The 21,772-nt window shown below is 37.4% G+C and overlaps 1 protein-coding gene and 2 long non-coding RNA genes across 6 annotated transcripts; 2 read left to right on the plus strand and 1 right to left on the minus strand.

The window, feature by feature from the left end:
* Positions 1 to 695: 695 nt before the first annotated feature.
* On the minus strand, positions 696 to 7,436 carry LOC149402862 (putative WRKY transcription factor 57). Of its 4 annotated transcripts, none has more exons than XM_089609683.1 (4): positions 6,949 to 7,436; positions 5,321 to 5,467; positions 4,126 to 4,508; positions 696 to 877 (listed from the first exon to the last, which is right to left on the minus strand). In XM_089609683.1, the coding sequence occupies exons 1-3, from the start codon at positions 7,251 to 7,253 to the stop codon at positions 4,127 to 4,129; spliced, it is 834 nt and encodes a 277-aa protein (XP_089465809.1). In that variant the 5' UTR covers positions 7,254 to 7,436; the 3' UTR covers positions 696 to 877; position 4,126. The 4 variants fall into 4 exon arrangements, with proteins under 4 accessions (XP_089465809.1, XP_089465810.1, XP_089465811.1 ...); XM_089609684.1 differs by lacking the exon at positions 696 to 877 and adding an exon at positions 2,137 to 2,317; XM_089609685.1 differs by lacking the exon at positions 696 to 877 and having other exon boundaries at positions 4,003 to 4,508; positions 5,321 to 5,464.
* Positions 7,437 to 8,792: 1,356 nt separating this feature from the next.
* Positions 8,793 to 9,528, plus strand: LOC149402863 (uncharacterized). The gene is made up of 3 exons (XR_016296176.1): positions 8,793 to 9,069; positions 9,169 to 9,255; positions 9,417 to 9,528. It is a non-coding gene; the product is annotated as an uncharacterized LOC149402863 (long non-coding RNA).
* A 173-nt stretch (positions 9,529 to 9,701) lies between these two features.
* Positions 9,702 to 11,318, plus strand: LOC149402864 (uncharacterized). Its single transcript, XR_016296175.1, has 3 exons — positions 9,702 to 9,810; positions 10,646 to 10,720; positions 10,990 to 11,318. It is a non-coding gene; the product is annotated as an uncharacterized LOC149402864 (long non-coding RNA).
* Positions 11,319 to 21,772: the final 10,454 nt, after the last annotated feature.

Here is a 21,772-nt window from a genome sequence, read left to right on the forward strand (position 1 = left end):
TTGAGTCAGTAACTAAAACTTAGATTTAAAATATTAATTTTGATAGAATTCGATTGCTTGATTTTAAAAAATTATTACCAATGAAGATTTCAAAGGAAGTTTTGTAGAAATTAGAATAATAGTAAGGTTTTAAATTGAAAATACTAATAATTATGGACATAAACATCATAAGAATTTAAAATGAATAAAAAAAAAAAAACAGATCTTATTTTTAAAATGAAGAAATTTGGGGTAAACAAAATTGGTGCATCAATTGAAAACTTAAGTTTTATGTAGGCAAATCATAATTTGATCCCAAAATATAAGCTATCATTAAGATCTAAGCATATGCGTGTGGCTGTATATTGTTAAGAATTTTGAGATATATACATACATATACATACATATACATATATATACATACATATACATATATATATATATATATATATATATATATATATATATATAAGATCAATAAAAAGTGATAAGTGGAGAAAAGATCAATTTAAATGGGATTCACCTTTGTAACCGTTTATTTGATATCTCATATACAAAATATTTACAATCTTAATTTTAAAAAAAGAGGAAAAAAGTATAGGGAAAGAAAGTCCTTAATTTAGTGGGTAGTGAATTATTGAATTGGGATCCGAACACTGTGTCAGCGTATAGAGGCTTCTAACGGAATAGTGGATATGATTCGGCTCAATCAAACAGTAAGAAATCTCATTGAAAAAGCGTACTCGAGCATTTTTCATCCACAAATATATATACAGGATACGCTTATATATATTTAGGCAAATCAAAATTCAATCAGTTGTCATATCTTAGAACATTCCAGTGGGCTGTGAAAAAGCTCATGGTCAAGCCTGGAGTGGCTTCCCTTTAGAATGAAAAGCTGTTTTGGAATCGATGAGACACAATAAGAGAGCATAATAGAAAAGAGTGGGAAAAATGTTGAATTTAAAGATAGGATATATATATATACACACACACACATAGAAGTCCACGAGAGACTAAATCCTGTAACAGTAATATAAAGATTCATTTTTATCCAGTGAGAGGCTATATCTTGATGGTGATGACATATTTACCAAAGGAAAATGGAAAAAAAAAAAAAAAAAAAATTGTATACACTTCACATCACGAAGATAAAATAATTATATATTGGTCTACCATACACACATTCAATTACCCATTACATAATTATTTGCTACTATTCAATATCTCACATATATCAGTTTTGTTTCGGGATAATCTAATTCTACCACCAACTAATCAATCATGTCATATGTCGCTAATAGATGTATGATTTCGATTAAGGACGCATTTTCTTTAGTCTATTTGATTAAGGAAAAGGATCCTAAGGAAAATTTGAGGAAAATAATCTTTGACTACATTCTATAGCTAAAATCAAGGTTTATTTTCTTTGGAAAATGAGTATACAAGCAAATTTGCACACGTGTGATCAATAGGTGTGTCTCTTTTTTGCCGCTCTCTATTCTTTTTTCCCTTTTTAGACTTCCAAAACAAAGGATAAATTTTTTCCCTAGCAGTTTTTTTCAAATTTGTAATTTTGTTCAAGTTTTCATTTTCCATAGTATGGTCCGGGGATGTTAATTTTACCCCACAAGACCCTATCCATTAAGAATAGAGTGTTACTTGCATAAATGAGTAATGGATGGGTTACGAGTATTACCCATTAAAAATTATATGAATATGAGTATGATATGATTTTTAAGGATTTTATTCAGGACCCTACCTATACTCTACCGGTTTGAAGTTATTACTATATTTATGAATTTTTAAGCAATTTTAATATGCGTATTTATTAATTTAAGTCTTTTATTTAAATATTATTTTTAGATTTATTTATTTTTATAAATAAATTTAATATCAAATTGGTAAAAAAAATACCCATTGATTAACTTGTAGTCTCTAGGGATTTTTCGAAATGTGATTCCCTCATAGGTTAAATGTGCGAGTAAAACTCATCATCCTAGAGTCGTCAGATTCTGATCCTAAAAAAAAATGTGGTCGGTTCCGATTTTTCATTTTTGTAAAGAAGATCTAAATAATGAAAAACAACATTTATATTTATTAAGAAAATATGTAAAATGTTTTGTAAATAGAAAAAGTAATTTAATTCGTTAATTTTAATTTCAACAACTAGTTTTGAGTTAAATAAAATAAAAACATACGAAAATAAATGATGATAGAAAATAATTTTATTTCATTTTTCATAATTAATATTTTGCATGCCGAAGCCCTATTCCATTTTGCAAGGAAACAGGCTCTCGGTTCGGCTTTTCAATGGGACGTAATCCGGAAAATTTACCTGTCGAGTGTAGAAATAATTATATTAATATATATTACATCTTTTTTTTGTTATATAATTATCATCATAATCATAATTAGATGCTAAAAAATAAACACACGCCATAAACTATATGAATAAGATTATGAAAAATTACACGAACTAAACCACGTGAAATATTAGAATTGTAAACTAGCCAACGTTTTGAGATTTTTGTTTAAATAGTCAATTTTGATGATGTGGAAATTAAACCAAGAATTTGCTTCCGATTTTGCCCTTTTTATTTAAATATTCAAAAAAATATTAATGAAAAATAAATTATTTATTATTAATTAAAATTTTAAACATGAATAGCTCTCTCTCTCTCTCTCTCTCTCTCTCTCTCTCTCTCTCTCTCTCTCTCTGACTAAAAGGAAGCATATTGTCCTTGCCATGGAGGTCATAGATCTGGCGCTTGACGGGGTCGGAGAGAATATCGTAGTCTTCAGAGATCCGCTTGAACTTGGATTCCGCTTTAGGATGCCGAGCCGTGGGATTCTTGTCGAGGTCCCATATCATGGGGAGACGCTTGTACAATTTTTGGATATCATCTTCGCTCGCCGTGGATTGTACATTGGATTCCTATCCAAATAATTGTGTTATACATTAAAAAAATCTGTGTGTTTGATCTTATTTGAATAATAAGATCCATGGCCAAATTCTTTATTTTTCAGATCTGGATTTTTTTTGTAGCCTGTTTTTCATATTTAAGTTTAGCGCTGCTCGGTCGTTGCACAAGGCAGAGGAGGCTGGAGTTCGTCGCGGCGTGGGGTGTGGCGAAGATTCGTTGTAGGTGGGATGCTTTACCATCAAACATAAATAGGTGACGATGTTGAGAGATGAAAAAGATGAAAGCAAGTTATATGTGTTTATTTGTGTTAATACACATATATGTATGTAAATTTGTAATTATGTCAGAATTTTTGTGTATATTTGTGTTAATGTGGTAAATTTGTTAGAAACATAGCCTGGATAAATCTGAGTACTCCTTTTTCGTAACCCGTCATCTATTTTGTAGGCTAATTTTGATACATAATTTTTGTTATTTAGTGAAAATAAACATTATTTACTAAAGTTTACAGATATTAATAGTATTACCAAATTTTTAGTTCGGCTCGTCAATGGTGTTCTTCGCGTCGAGGACTTGTCTGGGTTATTCATCACGTGCTTGCGACAATGTGGTCATGAGAGTGAGAGATAAGGACTATGATCAACTTATTTAATATCTCATATTTTCTTTTAATTATAAAATGTTCAAGGAAATGTATTTTGGATATTTGATACTCCACAACTTTTATTAATTGTTATTTTGCAAAATTAACAAAAACTTGGCGGCTATTTAACAACTCAAATTTGTTATGGCTAATCAATTGTAGAGCACTAATAGTATTTGCTCTCTCTCTCTCTCTCTCTCTCTCTCTCTCTCTCTCTCTCTCTATATATATATATATATATGTATGTATGCGTGTGTGTGAAATGGTACATATTAAAGTTTTTTTTTTAAAAGGATATATATTAAGTAACAAAAAAAATAAGTTGAGTGGCTAGCTATAGCTCTATAAACTATAACAAATCTTTAGACTAACTAAAATGATAAAGCAATAACTCCTAACCCATCAATCTAATAAGACCTACCATAACCGTATGGCTATTGGCTAGAGAAAAAATTAGTAATAAACAATCGATCTGATATTAAACTCTCAACTATATATCATAAAGTGTCAACTCATATTCATTAACGTTTATATAAAACACATATAACTTTCTACATATAATATGTATTTAATTACCTCATCTCATTATCCCAGGAGACACAATATCTCCAAGTAATCCATCGTCCTTACTAGTCGTCGAATTAATAACACTCTCTTCGGGAGGCACTGCGATTACTGACGATTGACTCGGCGACTGAGTCGTCACGAACTCGGCGAGATCGGGGATCGCAATGTTCCGGTGAATAGCGGGGTAATAGAACGCTGATGTGGCGGGTGGCTGGAAATGGGCGGGGAATATCAAGGCGGCCGGGTCGTGGGCGGGCCCGCCTCGCGGGAATCCGACGCTGTGATGGCAGTGCTGCCCTTCGTATGTCGTGATCACAACCGTCGGATCGTCGCACGACCGTTCTACTCTTTTCTTCACCGTGCATTTGCTGTTTGTGCACCGATAGTAGCTCCTGATGAAAATTGTATATATATTCTAATGAATTAAATTTGAGCACTATATACTCACTCAACTTGTGACTAAAATTATATATATTATAAACTAGCATAATGCTATAGAAATTTAAAAAAAAAAAAAAAAAAAAGGTAAACCCTAAATTAACCCTACACCTTGCAGACGTGTGAGATTGGACAACTATTGACCAAACTAGAGAGTGTATAGTGATATACTTTTTCCTAGTATTATAAAATTTGTACGGATCTGAGAACTCTGTGTCACATACAAGAGTCTTGTGTATCATATTCTTCTCTGCTTTAGGAATTCACTAGGCATTTTTCAATTAAAAATTGTGTGTATTATTTATGGGCAGATCAAAAGTTATTTATGTCTTGTATACGATTCTGTTTAGTGTGAATAAAAAAAAAGTATTAAGTCTATTAGAAGACATGTGTAGTTTGGTAGTGGCTAAAGTATAGAGAACATAAGTATAGAATTCATACTAAAGGAACCACAGAGAATTAGAAACCATATCTTATAGTACAACTAATTGTGAAGACAATATTTAATCAAGAGAGTTGGACCAAAAAGCGAAAAAAATGGCATACTATTGCGAATAGAGCCATGATTAAACAAGGGATAAAGAATTCATATCCTTCTAGAAGGAAGTATATGTAAACAAGTTAAGACCAAGCATAGATGAAATGGGAATATGCTATTGATATATCGATCAAATGCAAAAGAATAGGGTTTTGAAGAGTAATGTGAAAAGAATACTTGGTAGAAGAAATGGAAATCCATACACATCTATATAAACAGATTGCAAACCTTGGAAAAGGACTATTTTTAACAGCTTTTTGGCCATATTTTCGCCATCTATAACCATCCTCAAGATGATCAATTTCGCTCTTTGTCATAAACGCAAATCGGGGTTGGCGAATTCGCTTTTGCCCTTTCTTTTTCACCTTATTCCTGCTAAATTACATTGGTCAATAATAAATATAACATGCATGTGTAAGATAAATCATGTAGTCTACTACAAATAATTAATAACTTGTTTTTACCGGAATATAATTGAAAGAAAGCGGCTAATAAAAGTGTCACTCATACATACATGCACTGACTACTCAACCAACTACAGCTAAACTATTATTTTTATGTCAGTGAACAAACTCTATTTTTTTTTTACCGAAAGTAACCAATCATTTGAAAATTTAATTAGATGAGAAAGAAGAACTGCGTACACATATACATCTAATTAAGTTCATGTATATGCGTTTAACGGTAATTCAGTTATAATTAGTAGCGATTTATATGACCGATAATTTTAATTGATTAATTGATTTACAGATAAAACAATCAAGGACAACTTGTACTTAAATAGTAAATAAAAAACATTCAAGTGATTCAAGTAATTACCTACATTCTATATTCTGTGGATCATCACTGATATTAGGTTGTCATGCTGTGCCATGGCTCGCATTTAATTGGGGTAATAAAGTTCTTACATGTCTACCTAATGTGCTTGATTAATTTCAATATATATAGAATATGAATCACATATTCTGAGTTCGTCAGTACACACGTTAACCATTAATTGTATATAATTTATATATTGAATGAGCATTCATATGTGTGATAACGTACGTTCTATACACATGAAACCCTTAATTCATACCAAAAAGAAAAATCTATCATGAGAAAACCAACACAAAATATGACTAAATATTCGAGTTAATAATATTGCAGGTGATAATGAGCAAACAAAAAAACTCCAAGAAGTTAAACTTTCAGGAGAAAACAGTTGAAAACATATAAATGATTAGGAATAAAGCCTTTCACTAAACCTACAATAAATAAAAGAGCAGGTAAATTACTACATATTTGTCAGTAATGTTTTATGAGTATAACACACAAAGTAATGTGCGTAAATAGTTGCGAAATTTCAGTATGATATTTTATATTCCCTGCAAAAAAAAAAAAAAAAAAGATTTCATGTAATATGCGTAAATAACTTCGAAATTTCTTCAGACATAAGATAAAATAAATTATTAGGACCCACAAAGCGCACGGATTTATTCCATTACCCAAAAAAATACGGCACGCCATTTCCGCCGCAATAACGGCGGTGCTTGAGAGCTGAAAAAATCGGTAAATATTGAAAGAATTAACCCACTCTATATCCGATTCTCCATTTTAACTTGCTTTTGTTTGTTTGTTTGTTTGTTTGTTGTGAGATATTATTATTATTGTTAGCGAAATTACGAAAATACCGCGTTCTTATCAACTTGCATGCTAGCAAACTGTACGGACGCGGGATTGCACTGTCACTCTCCTTCCCAAGCACGCCACAAAATTTTTATTTATTTAAATTTTATTTTATTCTGTTTTCCTCGAGAAGGAAGAAAAAAAAAAAAGAAACAAGCTATAATTACAGTTTAATCAAACCCACTCACGGTATCTCGCCGGAGCCGGTAGACTTCTCCGGCGGATCCTCGCTCGATGTCGACGACACGGACGCGTTGTTCGGCGCCGATCCGGTCGCCGCCGAGCTCGCCTCTGCTACGGCGGATCGGTCGGCGGCGCCGATGATCGCCGTTGTCGTTTCGCTGAGGAGATCTTCGTCGTTGTCGTTGTAATGATCGGCCCAGCCGAACTCGCTGAGGATGTTGCTCTCTCTGTCGGAGAAGAAGTAATCGGCGGCGGAGAATCCACCGCGACCTAGATCGGACTTTCCCGCGCTATCTCCGTCGTCGTCCATGTACACTTGGAGAGTGCTATTGAGAGAATGGATCGAGAATCTGGAGTTGGAGATACAGAGCGAGAGAGAGAGCTAGGGTTTTGTGGAGAGGTAATGTTACCAGAGCATTGACTTGTCAAAGACACTAATGCACAGATGCAATAATTTTTTTTTGCTTTTTGAGATGTGCAGAGAGAGAGAGAGAGAGAGAGAGAGAGGTATAAGTTAGAAACGTCGCCGTCAAGAAGGTTTAGTGAGAGGGAGTACGGGAGGGGCTGATATTTGAGGCAACGAACGAGAGTGAAAGAGAACGCTAGTGGGACCCACACGCCAGAGAGATACTTACCGACACGAGGGTACATCTTAGTTTTCTCTGCACCTCTCGTGAAGTGAACAACGTATATAGTGGGAATAAAAGATTGTGTTTTCGGTTAAATAAAAAAGAAAAAAATTAAACCAGCAGTTCGTTACGTTTATAATAATCGTTTTTGTCACTTTTAATTATTATAATCTCTTTTAACATAAGTTTAATGATATTGCTTATATATTATATAGTATTTTTTTCCCTCTCGTCCGTGTCTAAGAGTGTTCTCTACCTACGCGTAAAGGGTCATTTTTTTTTGGAAAATTATCTCATTTGCCACTTACTTGATAACAATTTCTCACTTTCCACTAAAATCATAATTTCATCAAAAATGCAATCATCACATGTGTAAAAAGTCAAGTTTGCCATTCACTATCTATTTTCTTAACAAATTTATCTTCACTCCCGAAATGAAGACATAACCGCTCATCTCAAACTCAAACTCCTCTTTTTTTCTCATCTCAAACTCAAATTTTCCCTCTCTCTCACGTCAAAACCGCTCTCAAAACCGTCGGACTTCTCTCTCTCTGTAACTGCATGTAACCACCGTGAAACCGTCGACTCAAATCCACCCATTTCATCTCTACAATAACTTCTCAATCTCATTTCTCAACCCACTAAACTCAAACCCATCACTTCTCACCCGAACCCTATCATCGATCGAAGAAAAATGGCGGACTCAAACCCATCACCCCCGCATCGGACACCCCCGCGTCAGAGTCCTCGGACGATGATAAATAAAGCCCCGGAGGAGCCGGGAAGTCCAAAGCCGGCTCGGAAAAGGAAAACAACAACTTCATCCAAACCCAGGACGAAAATCACGGCGAAGAAGCCGCCAAAGAGGAAGAACATCACCGCTGGTTCGTCAGACACGGAAGAGGAAGAATTCGTTCCCAAAATCGTCAAAAAACCTCGTACAAATATGGGAACTACAAAGGAGGTTAGTCTTCGATCCAAAATCCCTATTTTATTTCGATTTTATTGATTAATTTTGGGTTAGTGTTGTTGATGAAATTTTCTTGATTTTTTGGAATATTAGTCTCTGAACATGGGAATCGGGTTGTCTCTGAATATTTTTTGGTGATTTCATCTCTGAATACTTATTGGAATATTTGTCTATGAACATAGGAATCGGTCTGTATTGTTGTTGTATTTGTCTCTGAATAGAAATCAACAATGTTGACATCGATGTCAACATTGTAGACATATATGTCAACATTGTTGACATTTATATCAATAGTTGACCTCTATGTCAACAATGTTGACATAGATGTCAACATATCTATGTCTAGGACTGTGACCCGAAACCGACGAACTGAGTAAACCGGCCCTCCAACCCACTCCGCTGATCCGACGAAGTCGACCCACGAAGACCCGATCAGTTTCGGATTGCACCGAACCGAGCCGAAGGCCTTCGTCGGACGGATTCGGCTCTCGTCGCCAAAATCGCGGGTCACACCGACCTAACCCGAGGTAAGCCCTAATTCAGTACCTCTCTTCACTATATATTTGATCGATAGTTCGACTTCGATACCATATAAATTTTTTTGCCCTCCCTCTCGTCTGACCTAGGGGTATTTGATCGACCGTCGCTACCTCTATTCGTATCGTACCAGGGGTATTGGTTTTTTCACAGTCGCTACAATTTGAGCCTGTGTGGTTAGTGAGTTGCTGAATTGATTATGAATATTGTTTTGAATCTGTTTATGAATATTGTTTTGAATATGAGATTTCTTACGAATCTGTTTTGAATATTGCCGAATTGATTATGAATATTTTTTTGAATTTTGATATCAAATCGAACTCTTTTTTTGTTTTAGTTTTTTCAAACACCAAAAGCAGGAGATGAGAAGGGAGTTACATATTGGCTAGCACACAAACTCTGCTCGATTTTTTCTTGTCGGTTGAAACTTTGCATATCTCTCTCTCTGTAAGTAAAAAAAATTGACCTCTATGTGTTCGATGTATTGATCTGTGTACCATCTTATGCATGTTTTGTTTTGTGAAGATATGGCAGTAAGATTTGAGGTGATATTATTTCAGTAAATTGTATAGTGAACTCAAATACCTTCTCAAATCTATTTTATCCCAATCACCCTGTGCAGAACAGCTCACTCCGAAGAAGTTCTGAAACTTTACAGTGATTTGGAGGAGCTATATAGCGATCACTCGTGTTACAACAAGGACGAAAGCAGTCTTGTGCTTCTACAGCAGGTTAGTTTTTCTACTTCATCAAGAAAAATAATTGGACGAGCCATTTGGTTTATTCTCGTGTAGGGTTAAATAAATGGAGAATTGAGTATGTTGTTCTTGTTACACAGAAATAAATAATTACTTGCAGTCACACCTGTCTCCTTGCGGACTTCCTTTCACACCAGATTATCGCTAGTGATTTCTTTTTCATTTTGCTTGTTATGTTAAGAGTGAAATAACGTTGAATTAGCAAGGTCTTCATAGCGAAACAAAGTCCATATAGTGAAATATAAGGGGTATCATTTATATATATTTCATACTCTGGTCTGTTTGTTACCTCTTTCTGCAATTAGTGTATAATCAAATGAAACTAAAACAAGTTTACTCCCTGAATTTCGGAAACTACCATTTTTTTTTGTTACTGACGCATTGTGCAAAAATATCTCTTGTTTAGTTATGAAAAGCAAAATCATATCTCAGGTATTTTTTTCTTTGGGTACCTGCAAGTGCGTGTAGCAGGTTTTAATACTTGCTCCCTCTCACGTACATACCAAGGCATCCATTAAGGCTCGATACTTGGTGATTTTAATTTTGTAAACCTTTGTGTGGAGCCATAGGATCATTAATTATGATGCTCATGAAATCTGTCGATGGGCTTTGCAATTCTCGATATCTGGGTTCTTTTTTGTTGGAGAAACCCGTCCCTTGTGCGACAAGTTATTTGTTGTGAGACTGTGGAGTAACGAAGCAGTTTTCATATTAAAAAAAAAAGAAAGGAAATATTTGAGTTCACTTTTTGTATGATTTTTTCTTTGTGTGTTGTGTTGACTAATTTTGGGGGACTTTTGCATTGCAGGCTCTTTGCTCTGAAGTACGCCACCGATACTACCTGGACAGTATTTCTACTATCTATTGGCTCAAAGAAATTAGAGTAAGCTAGTAATACTATACTGATAATATTATGAAAATAAAAGTCTTTGATGTTCTGTTCTCAGTTTATAATCTATTCTTCATATTATAGAGGTCTTTTGATGCTATATCCTTCATATAATATGATGTGTTTCAGTTCCTAAATGGTGCATAGAGACAATAGATAATGAGATAGCCCTTTTTAGGGAGTTACTGTCTGAGATAGAGTAGTAAGTAAGTTGTTTTGGCTATCATTTTTATTATTCAAAAGTCTCCTCTTATTTTTTGCAGTAAGATTGGGAAGCTTACACTTGCAAGACTGTTGAGTGCCCGTGATTCTATTTTATCCCAATCACCCTGCAGAACAACTCACTCCGAAGAGGTTCTGAAACTTTATAGTGATTTGGTGGAGGTGGATAGCGATCACCCGTGATTCACACCCAATGATGTTTTTTGTACTAGTGAGGTTACTCTCTCTACTTGCACCGAGAAAAATGATTTGTGGCATTCATGTAATTTTGTAAAATTATATAGGTATTCCTCGGTACTGTAAAAATAACAGAGTATGTCCTCTGCTTTATATATATATTTTAATATAAATAATGTGCATGTAAGGCTATGCCAAAACTCTAATGTGTATGTAAAGCTATGCCAAAGCTCGTGTATTGGTTATTATTGACTTTTTTGTAGTTATTTTTGATTTACACTTAGTCTTGAACCGAGTAATCATTGCTTTTTGTTATTTTTAATTTCTTAATACAAACCTTTGACTACAATGGATACTTTTTTGGAGCCAATTCCAATAAGTGATCACGAGGAAGATGATGAAACTACAAACAACACTCAAAGTAGTCAAACAACTTTGGGGAAGAGAAAGCCTAAAAGAAGATCTGAGGTATGGAACCATTTTGTCAAAACTCCAAATGGTTTGAGGGCTATTTGTAATTATTGTCAAGAAGACTTTGCATGTCATGGAAAGAAGCATGGTACGAGCACTTTGAATTCTCATATGGGAAGGTGCAAAAAATTCCCGGGAAGACAGGAGAAAGATGATCCAAAGCAAACAGTTTTGATACACAAAAACGAGAGTGGTGACATGGTTAGTAATTTGACGATCGCTAACTTCACTAAGGAAAAAGGTAGGAGGGCTTGCGTTGAGTACATAGTTGGTGCCGAGTTACCTTTCAAGCACATTGAGAATTGTTTTTTCAAACAATTTTGCTCCACCATTCAGCCTAGACTTGCTCTTGTTTCTCGAGTTACAGTGGCTAGAAATGTGTATCAAACATATTTGGAAGAAAAAAAAAATATGAAGACAATCTTGCAAAAGTATAGAGTGTCTCTAACTACAGATACATGGAGGTCTATTCAGAATCTAAACTATATGTGTGTCACCGCTCACTTTATAGATGACAACTGGAAGTTGCATAAGATGATCATCAATTTTTTCATTGTTCCGAATCACAAAGGAGATACTATTGGAAGAGAGCTCGAGACATGTATCCGCGAATGGGGAATTACAAAAGTAGTTTCAGTCACAGTCGATAATGCTTCCTTAAATGATACAGCGTTGACTTACCTGCAAAAAAGACTACAAGACATCCCCGGTTGTGTTCTTCTGGATGGTAAGTCTTTTCATATTCGTTTCTGCGCTCATATAGTGAATTTGATCGTAACTGAAGGTTTGAAGGAAATCGATGATTCTATTGAGATGATCAGAAATGCAGTGAAGTTTGTTCGGTCTTCTACAACTAGAGCAAAGAAGTTTGAAGAATGCGTCGTTGAAGAAAAAATCGACTCTAAGGCTGGTTTGTGCTTAGATGTTTCCACCCGATGGAACTCGACATATCTTATGCTAGAGACAGCACTAAAATACCCAAAGGCATTTGATATGATGGTGGTTGATGGAAATTACGAGAACTATTTTAGAGAGAATGAAGATGGGAAACAACGGAAAGGGCCTCCAACGGAAAGTAGCAAAAGAGTATGTTACTTTCCTGAAGACATTCTACGAGGTAACATTGAAGTTCAGCGGGACACACTACACTACGGCGAATTTGTTCTTCCGTGAAATCTATGAAGTTCGACAGTTGTTAACAACACTAAAGTCAGCACAAACAAGTATTTTAAGAAACATGGCTTTCAACATGAAGGCTAAGTTTGATAAGTATTGGGGTGATGCGGAAAAAATCAATGACATGCTGATTATTGCCGCTGTTCTTGACCCTCGATACAAGATGGGACTTGTGAAGGTTTGTATCGAAATAGCAATCGGTGAAACGATGGAGGCTGATATGGTGTGCTTTCGAATTAAAGAGAAGTTGCAAGACTTGTTGAAGTTTTACAATGAGAACCATACGTCTACCAAATAAAAACAATTGTCTCAATCGCAGCCAATTCCTCAAAACAAGAGTTGTACTTCGGCCATCTTGAGTAGACTTATGGAAACTTGTGATTACAGTCATGGTGCTAGGAACGAAGTTGATGTATACTTGATGGAATCACGCGAGCCGCTTGTTGTGTCTGCTGAGTTTGATATACTTTCATGGTGGAAGTTGAATAGCTCAAAGTATCCAACGTTATCATCCATTGCTCGAGATATCTTAGCAGCTCAAGTTTCAACCGTTGCTTCTGAATCAGCATTCTCTACAAGTGGTCGAGTTCTTGATAAATTCCGAAGTTCTTTGCACCCAAGAATGCTAGAAGCTTTGATTTGTTTGAGGGATTGGTTGATTGGCGATGATGTGTCACTAATTGTGGAAGAACTGAAAGAAGAAGTAAAAAATCTACAATCTTCCGAATCGATCGTGAAAACATGTAATTTATAACCTCATTCCAATATTAGAAGCCCCAAAAAACTATTCATATATCAACAACATTTTATTCCAATATTCTTTTGTACTTTTGTAATTGCAGAGATATTAGCAGGGACTCTTAACTTCGAATCAGGAGGGTCATGCTCTTTTTCTGGCTCGGGCTCTGGGTCTTATTTTTAAACAAAATATATTGTCATTATCAAGGTAAAAATAAAACATATATGATATATGATTCATGATCTTACAATGAGAATTCGAATTAATTTATTATTAATTATTTGTTTTGTAGGTCTTTGTCGTCGTGAACTTTAGCAAAGAGCAACGGACTTGAGTTCCTTTTTATTTTATTTTCTGCATAAGACTTGAGTTTTTCATGATCAAAAGAAAAAAATATTTATTTATTTTTGGCGATTTTCTAATTCCTATGATTTTTTTTTCTTTTTGATTTTTTTTATAGACTTGCTTTAAATATTTCTATTGATTTTTGCTTAATGTTTTACACTTATTTACATTACTAAATTACGGTGAACCCGAACAAACCGAATCGAACCGCCCCAAACAAACCAATCCAAACCAACCCGATCTTTTTTGGTTCGGGTTGGTTTGGTTCACATACCTTTAGCGGTTTGGTTTGGGTTTTCAAATTGACAAACCGAATGCATCGGGTTGGGTCCGTCAAAAGTATAAAACCGAATAACCCAACCCGATGTACAGTCCTATCTATGTCAACAATGTTGACATCTATGTCAACATTGTTGACATCATCTACAATGTTGACATAGTTGTCAACAATGTAGACATAGATGTCAACAATGTTGACCATATATGTCAACAATTTAGTGTTTTTTTTCCTGATTCTCATATCATTTCCTTACTTGTTAATCGTTATTTTCAGGGTTGGTCGAGATTTATTCCCGAAGGGAACATTGTAGACCATAATTTCAGTTTCTTTGGATCCCTCGAGAAATTCGAGGACGCTGCGGATATTACCTAAGAAGAGAGATCCTTGTTTAGCAATTCCTACTTTGGCCAGTTTCTTCAACTGCCGAAAATCAACCGATCTTTGAATATTATCAACCACTTGCTGATGAGGGTTGGTAGGTATGATGGCCAAGAGGAGTGCAAAGATGCACTGTTTATTGAGGTTGCCGGACAACCACGTGCTTTCACGATAAAACACTTCGCGGAAATCACTGGTCTCCGCGTCATCGACAACTTTGAAGCTCCCGAGTACAATGAAATTGTTGACGGTGGTTTGTACTCCGACATTTTTCAGAATAGCATGCTGAAGTCATGGGCGGTGTTGACTTCTAAACTGAAGGAGAGCAAAGGGTGGGACAATCCCGAGAGGCGGGTGAAGTTCTTAATCCTTCACTTCCTATGCAACGTCATCCTCGGTGCACCCAGCCACACCAACATTCCCGATTTGTCGTACATTAAGCTTGTCGAGGACTTAAACTAGTTTAACAAATATCCGTGGGGTAACGTGGTTTGGAAATTCTTTCACGAAAGCGCCCTCAAGTATGTGAAGAATGTTGGCGGGAAGTCCGACTCAAAAGGAAAGATCAACTATCCCTCATTTCTGTATCCACTATAGATTTGGGCATTCGAGACGATGCCTGTGTTCACGTCACTCGCATTGTGTGACAAAGTGTCGGAAACAGCTATTCCACTGATGCGACGCTGGAAATCGGTGACTCATGTCTTGAAAAACACATTCCAAAACATCAATTTTCAATCGGAGGAGTTAGCTTTCAACGTCATCGGTGAGGATCACATTTTTAAGTCAGTTTTGAAGAAGAAGAAGAAAAACCAAAAAGGCAAAGCAGAGGTAATTATTTTCTTCATGGAGTTTTGTTGAAAGAGATGTTGACATTATTGATAAATTGTAGACATTTATTGTTGATATTACAGGCTCGGATTGAATCAGCTGGAGACACGTCCCTCCCATCCAAAACTGCTCAAGCAGTTCCAAGCACCGACTCCGAGGTATTTAACTGGACTGATCTTTAACATGTAGAGAACATAACATATGGCTTATCAATTACACGTTATCACATCTTTAATTTTTCACAGGCTCGATTGAAGAGTGTCGAAGACACGGTCAACCACCTGAAAGGAGAGTGGAGCTTGTTTAAGATAGACATGAAACATGAATTCAATTCATTCAAGATAAGTATGAATGAACAGTTTATAGAATTGTCCCGCAAGATTGTCAAGCCGGTCCCTCGACAAGTTGAAGAAGAGCCGGTGCCTCGAGAAGAAGACGAAGTTGAAGAAGAGGAAGAAGACGAAGAAGAAAAGAAAGATGAAGTGAAAAAGATGACGATGAGAAGGGAGATGATGAAAATGGAGATGAAGATAAACAAGATGAAGAGAAGAGAGACAAAGACGATTCAGAACAGATGGAAGGAGACGGGAAGAAACAAACCGATGAAGGTAATTCGAACATGTTTCTCTTTCCTTAATGCATTTGCTTTACTCACTTATCTTTTTTTTTTATGTCAACAATGTTGACATCTATGGTCAACATTATTTGTTGAAATATGTTTAACGTAATGTCTATTCTCTTGTTTATAGGCCCTGTTTAAGAGTCCCAAGGAGGTGACAGAAATGCTGTTGAAGAGAGCTAAATAGAAGACTGACAAGACGAATTGACTGAATCACAATCTAAAGTTCGCATGTTACAATTGGATGCTGAACAGTATGAGGAGGAGATGTATGATGACAGTCAACTAATATGGGTTGGCTCGGTTCCTATAGGCAAAACAGTACAGGAGATGGAGGACGAGATTAACAATGCTCGAGATAAGGAAAATCGGGACTCTTGGTAGCTTGTGCCAATAAACATAGAAGATTCACCGAAGCGACCAACAAGATTCATTCGACCTCCCGAGAAATACACTTCAACTTAAGTCCCGATGCCATTTATGAAGTTGGTAAGAGGTGTCGATCGGGTACAAAAGATTACGCTGTCTCTTCCTTTAGATTCAACATCTCTTGAAGACGACCTCATAATGGAGACATGGCTCAAGATTGGAGTGAGGAAGAGTAAGGACGACGAAGGCCGTTGGTACTCGAAAAAGGAAGACATCTAAAGTCAACATTGTTGACATAGATGTCAACAAATAATGATCGTCATCTTAAAAAATCACATAACATACCCATAACAAACCCAAGCTTTTAAACAACAAAAACTTCATTATTTGAAGACAAATAGCTTTTTTATACCCGGAAAATAAAAAAACAACGAACCTAGGGCTTTATTTCGTGGATTGTAACTTCTCTTTTTTTGGGATGAGATTCGGAATGCTCATCCGACAATAACTAAGCTCCTCCGATGACTTTTCTGAGCTGTGTTCACGAGTTTTCTGAGCTTGGACGAGATGAGGGAGAGAGAGAGAGAAGATCTGGACGAGAGAGAGAAGAGATGGAATGGACGAGAGAGAGAGAGAGAGAGAGAGAGAGAGAGAGAGAGAGAATAGATGGACAAAGGAGGAGAGAGAGTGTGACTGAGACCTAAAAAGGAATTATGTCTTCATTTCGGGAGTGAAGATAAATTTGTTAAGAAAATAGATAGTGAATGGCAAACTTGACTTTTTACACATGTGATGGTGGCTTTTGGGCGAAATTATGGTTTAGTGAAAAGTGGAAAATTGTTATCAAATAGGTGGCAAATGGGGCAATTTCTCCTTTTTTTTTACCTATTCTCCACCCATGGAAGACATGACCGGAAAGTTACAAGGAGTCTCCCTCTCCGGCTAAGACAAGATTGTGAGTGTTGAAAACGATTGAATTTTGGAAGGGAAAGAAGAAGTTTGATTCAGATTATTTTAGGGAAAACTCTCATGGAATTTTTTCAAGGATCTCTTTCAATCCTTTTGGAATCCAAAAGGCTCCCTCGACATCTCCCAAATGGCGGCCGACAAGTTTATGTTCAACTTATCGCTCGATTTTGACAGAACGATGGTTATTGCCAACAAACCATGGAATTTCGATGAGGCTCTTCTTATTCTTAAAGACCCCTCCGTCGATAACTTCGGTGAGGATGACTTATGGTTCACGTGTTTCTGGCTCCAAATCCATGGCCTTCCGGTATTCGCCATGACGCGGACCATTGGAATTTTTTCAGACAATCAAGTAGGGACTATTCTGGAAAGTGATTGCGATGACAGAGGGTTTAGCTTTGGCCGATTCCTTCGTGTGCGTATTCGGTTTGATGTCAGAACACCAGTCCGGCGTGGCTAAAAAACTAATCTAGGAAAGAACGGCCAACGAGGTTAAATTGGTTGATTTTAAATACGAGAAGCTTCCATTGTTTTGTTTCCGATGTAGGTTACTCTCGCACACTCTCTGCGACTTCCAAGCTTGCCCATATGCTGATAATCCCGCTCTCCCCTTTGGCCTTTTCCTGAGCGGCCCTAGTCTCCAGCTCGTACTAGTAGAACACTTCCCGTCCACCAGTCACAACCCCAGAGAAGCAACCCTCCACCCTAGTCAAACCCAATTCATCGACGCGGCCTCTCCATTCCAATCCCACAAATCCCACACCTTCCCTAAATGATGCACTTTCCCAAAATCCCGTACTTTCTTTTAAAATTTCAAACCAAAGTCCTATTCCCAAACACCTTCAATCCACGTCTTCTTCTTCAATTCAAAACTTTTCACAAATAATGCAACTTCCTCCCATGTCCATACTTGCAATTCAAAATCCAAAAGTTTCGCTCTTGACTTCTACCCAATCTTCGGATCAAAATTATTCATCTTAATCCCACATTAATTCTCAATCCCACATTTATCCCCGAATTTCTCTCTCCACTAATCTCAACTCTCCAACCTTATCACACTTTCCAAATGAGCAACCTTCATTTTAAATTGTTCTTAAAATACCTATCGGGTTTGGATCTCTTAATGACCCAATCAGACCTGGGGAGATCCGCATTTTCACGCACGACCCACCACCCTCTAGCTTAACTCATGAATCCTTGCCACTACCCAATTCGACGCACAGTCCCAATACCTCGCTCGACCCTAATCTCCTGACTATCTCATTGTCCCTTACTCTCCCACCATAACCCACCATTTTGATACCCTTGAGACTAGACTTCACGGTAGTCGAGCAAAAGACTATGGTGTTCGTCTGGGATTTTCTAACTCTCTTCCAGTCGATAGTCATGGTTCCAACGACGGTTTACTCATTCTTTTGCATAGCGATGGGAAGGTAGACATTCGAAACTCCTCGCTTTGGCACATCGATTATGTCATCACTGATCCTCTCAGCCGGGTGTGGCGTCTTACAAGATTTTACGAGTATTTTTTTCGCAATCAAAGACACCACTGTTACGCATTCTCCACCGTCTTCACGACCTCTCCGACCACCCGTGGTGTTGCTTTGAAAATTTCAATGAATCCTTGACTATCGCGATAAAGTTGGGGCTCGAAAAATCTAAGGCTGGGTATGATCGACTTTGGGATCTTCCTTGATGACTGCGGTCTTCGGGACATTCCTTTCATTGGAAGATCATGACTTTTCAAAAGTCGGCCATTGACTTCAGCCCGAACATCGACGATAGCTTGAGAAACGCCCTTAACAATCCTTTTGGTATCTCTATGCCTGCCATCCTAGATAGCTACCTCGGTTTGCCTTATCTCATTGGCCGAAAGAAGAAGATTGTCTTTCAAATGGTCTTTGACAAGGTTATATCCCATCTTACCTCGTGGCGGCACTGACTATTCTCTCAAGCTAGGATAGAAACTTTGATTAAGGTTGTTTACCTTGCTCTCCCCACCTATTCTATGGGCCTGTTTGAGCTTTCGTCGAGCCTTTGTGAGGAGATAGTGTCCATTATGACAAGATTTTGGTGGAGCGGTGATCGTAAAATTCATTAAGAGTCATGAGATAAGCTTTGCCTCCCAAAATCTAAGGGAGGCATTGGAGTCTGGGATATTGGTTACTTCAACCAAGCAATGTTGGCTAAGCAAGGCTGGCGACTGATCTTGAGGCGCACGTCTCTCGATGCCAATGTATTAAAGCTAAATATTTTCCCACTAACTCTTTACTATCACCCAACATCAAAGTTGGTGCTTAATATCTCTGGCGATATCTCATCTAGGGCCAAGATGCTCTCGAATTGGGGCTTCAATGGCATGTCAAAGACAGCTCTTGTATAAAAGCTTTCTCCGACCGCGGGCTCCTCCGCCATCCTAGCTTTTCCCCCCATCATCAGCCCTTCTTTGGGACAAGATCAACTCTTGGTGGCTGATTTGATCGATGAGGCCTCGTGTACATGGATCGAGTCGCGGGCCCCCGACATCTTTTGGCCCCCAAATGCTAATTGCATCATGTTGATCCCCCTTAGCCTCGCTTCTCTGGCACCATGACATCTCAGGGACATACACATTGAAAATAGGTTATAGACTCCTCTCTGAGCGTGTTTCTACTTTGCCATGCCCATCGTCATCACTTACTTTATGAAAGAATATGTGGAGTTTGCATACTCTACCGAAGCTGAAGATCATTTAGAGTCTCATTCGCAACAGCCTTCCGACTTTTGAGGCACTCACTCGTCGTCGAGTCCCTTGCTCCCGTCCTCACCAACGGAAGATCTTGTCATCGATATTTGGCCGCGGCTTTCTCGCAAAGAATGGGAGCATTTTGTGGCGATTTTCTTCCTTCTTTGGAATGCTAGAAATGATCTCGCACATGGTAGTGACGCCCAGCTGGTGGCTCTCATTCCAAAGAATGTCATGACTTGGCTCCATGAGTTCCACACTACCCGGAGCCATCGTCCCCACCGGATCGTCACTCCTTGAGCTAAACCAAGGTGGGTCCCCTCGAATGCCGGTAAATTCAAAATGTATTTTATGCGTCCACTATGGGGAATAGGGCTAGAACGGGATTCACATGTATTGTGAGGGGCAGCGACGGAACCTTCATTGGTGCTTTTTGCAGCCATCTCCCAACTTCTCATGATCCTTTGGTGGCTAAATCATTTGCTGTACGCGAAGGTATACTATTTTAAAAAACTTTGTAACCATCTCCCGACTTCTCATGATCTTCTGGTGGCTGCATCCTTTACTGTCCGCAAAGGTATACTATTTGAAAAAACACACGGTATCCATGTGGAATTGGTCGAAAGTGATTGACTTCCTTCCCCAACGCGATCACTTCCCGCAACACACCTCTTAATATCGAGCCCATCATCTTTGATATCCGTCTTTTGCTTATGATAGTTGGTGCTTACTGGAGTTGCTTCACTCCCCGAGAAAGAAATGATGTCATTCACATTCTAACTTGATCTTCTTTTAATTACCAGAACAATGCTTGTTGGTTTTTTTAGAGTCCCCCTTGTATTGCTCATGCTTTGGCAGCCGAATATTACAAGACATAAATACCCTACAATAATTCAACACTTAATTAGAAATCATTGAATAAAAATATAAGAAATAAATACTAGTTCTAATAGAATATCCACTAGGAAATGTCGAATACGAAACCCAATTCGAAAAATCAACTTAAAAATCATCATGTTTATGTTGTTCGAAGATACCTTTGGAGGCGACAAGTTGCATCAAATGGTCACATAGAGGCAACTTTTTGATATGACATATCGCATCTAAAAATTGTTGATATGAGCATTTCATACGCGATAATCAATGCTTTCGGACTTGGATTATTTTGAGATCTCGGGTGGTTTTGATGGTTTTTATGTATTTATGATGATTCTTAGGTTCAAATGAGCATACAAGCTACTATAGTGACTATGGAGTCATTTTCCAAAAAGAAGCAATCGAGAGTCAAATCAAGTCAAAACGGAGGATGAGACACGAAGAAATAAGGCTCTAGGCCTTTATGCACTGCACGGTACCCTTTGTGCGCCGCGCAGAGTTTGTCATTCTCCACAGAGGACTATGCGCGTTCCGCGCACCACCCGCGAGCTTCAATGCGTGATGCGCACAACTCTCTGTGCACCGCACGGAGCTTCGTCCAGGAAATCCAAATTAGCGATTTTAAAATTGTTTCGAGCCGTCGGATCAGTTTTAATGACTCAGATCACTCCGAAAATAAGTTGGAAACCTATGTAAATGACCTAGAATCTCATAAAACATATCTTATCCTCTTTTTATTTTTTGTTCTGATTTTGTTTTTCCTTTGTTTGTAATAAGCTTAGGAGAGAATAAGGTTTTGTGAAGACGATTCGCTACACCATCGTTCTCATCATCATCGACATCATAATTTTTCTTCTCTTCTCTTTTCT

The sequence above is a fragment of the Urtica dioica genome, chromosome 3, assembly GCF_054948205.1.
Source record: "Urtica dioica subsp. dioica isolate 48M chromosome 3, U.dioica_male_clone48M_v1_H2, whole genome shotgun sequence".
NCBI lineage: Eukaryota > Viridiplantae > Streptophyta > Magnoliopsida > Rosales > Urticaceae > Urtica > Urtica dioica.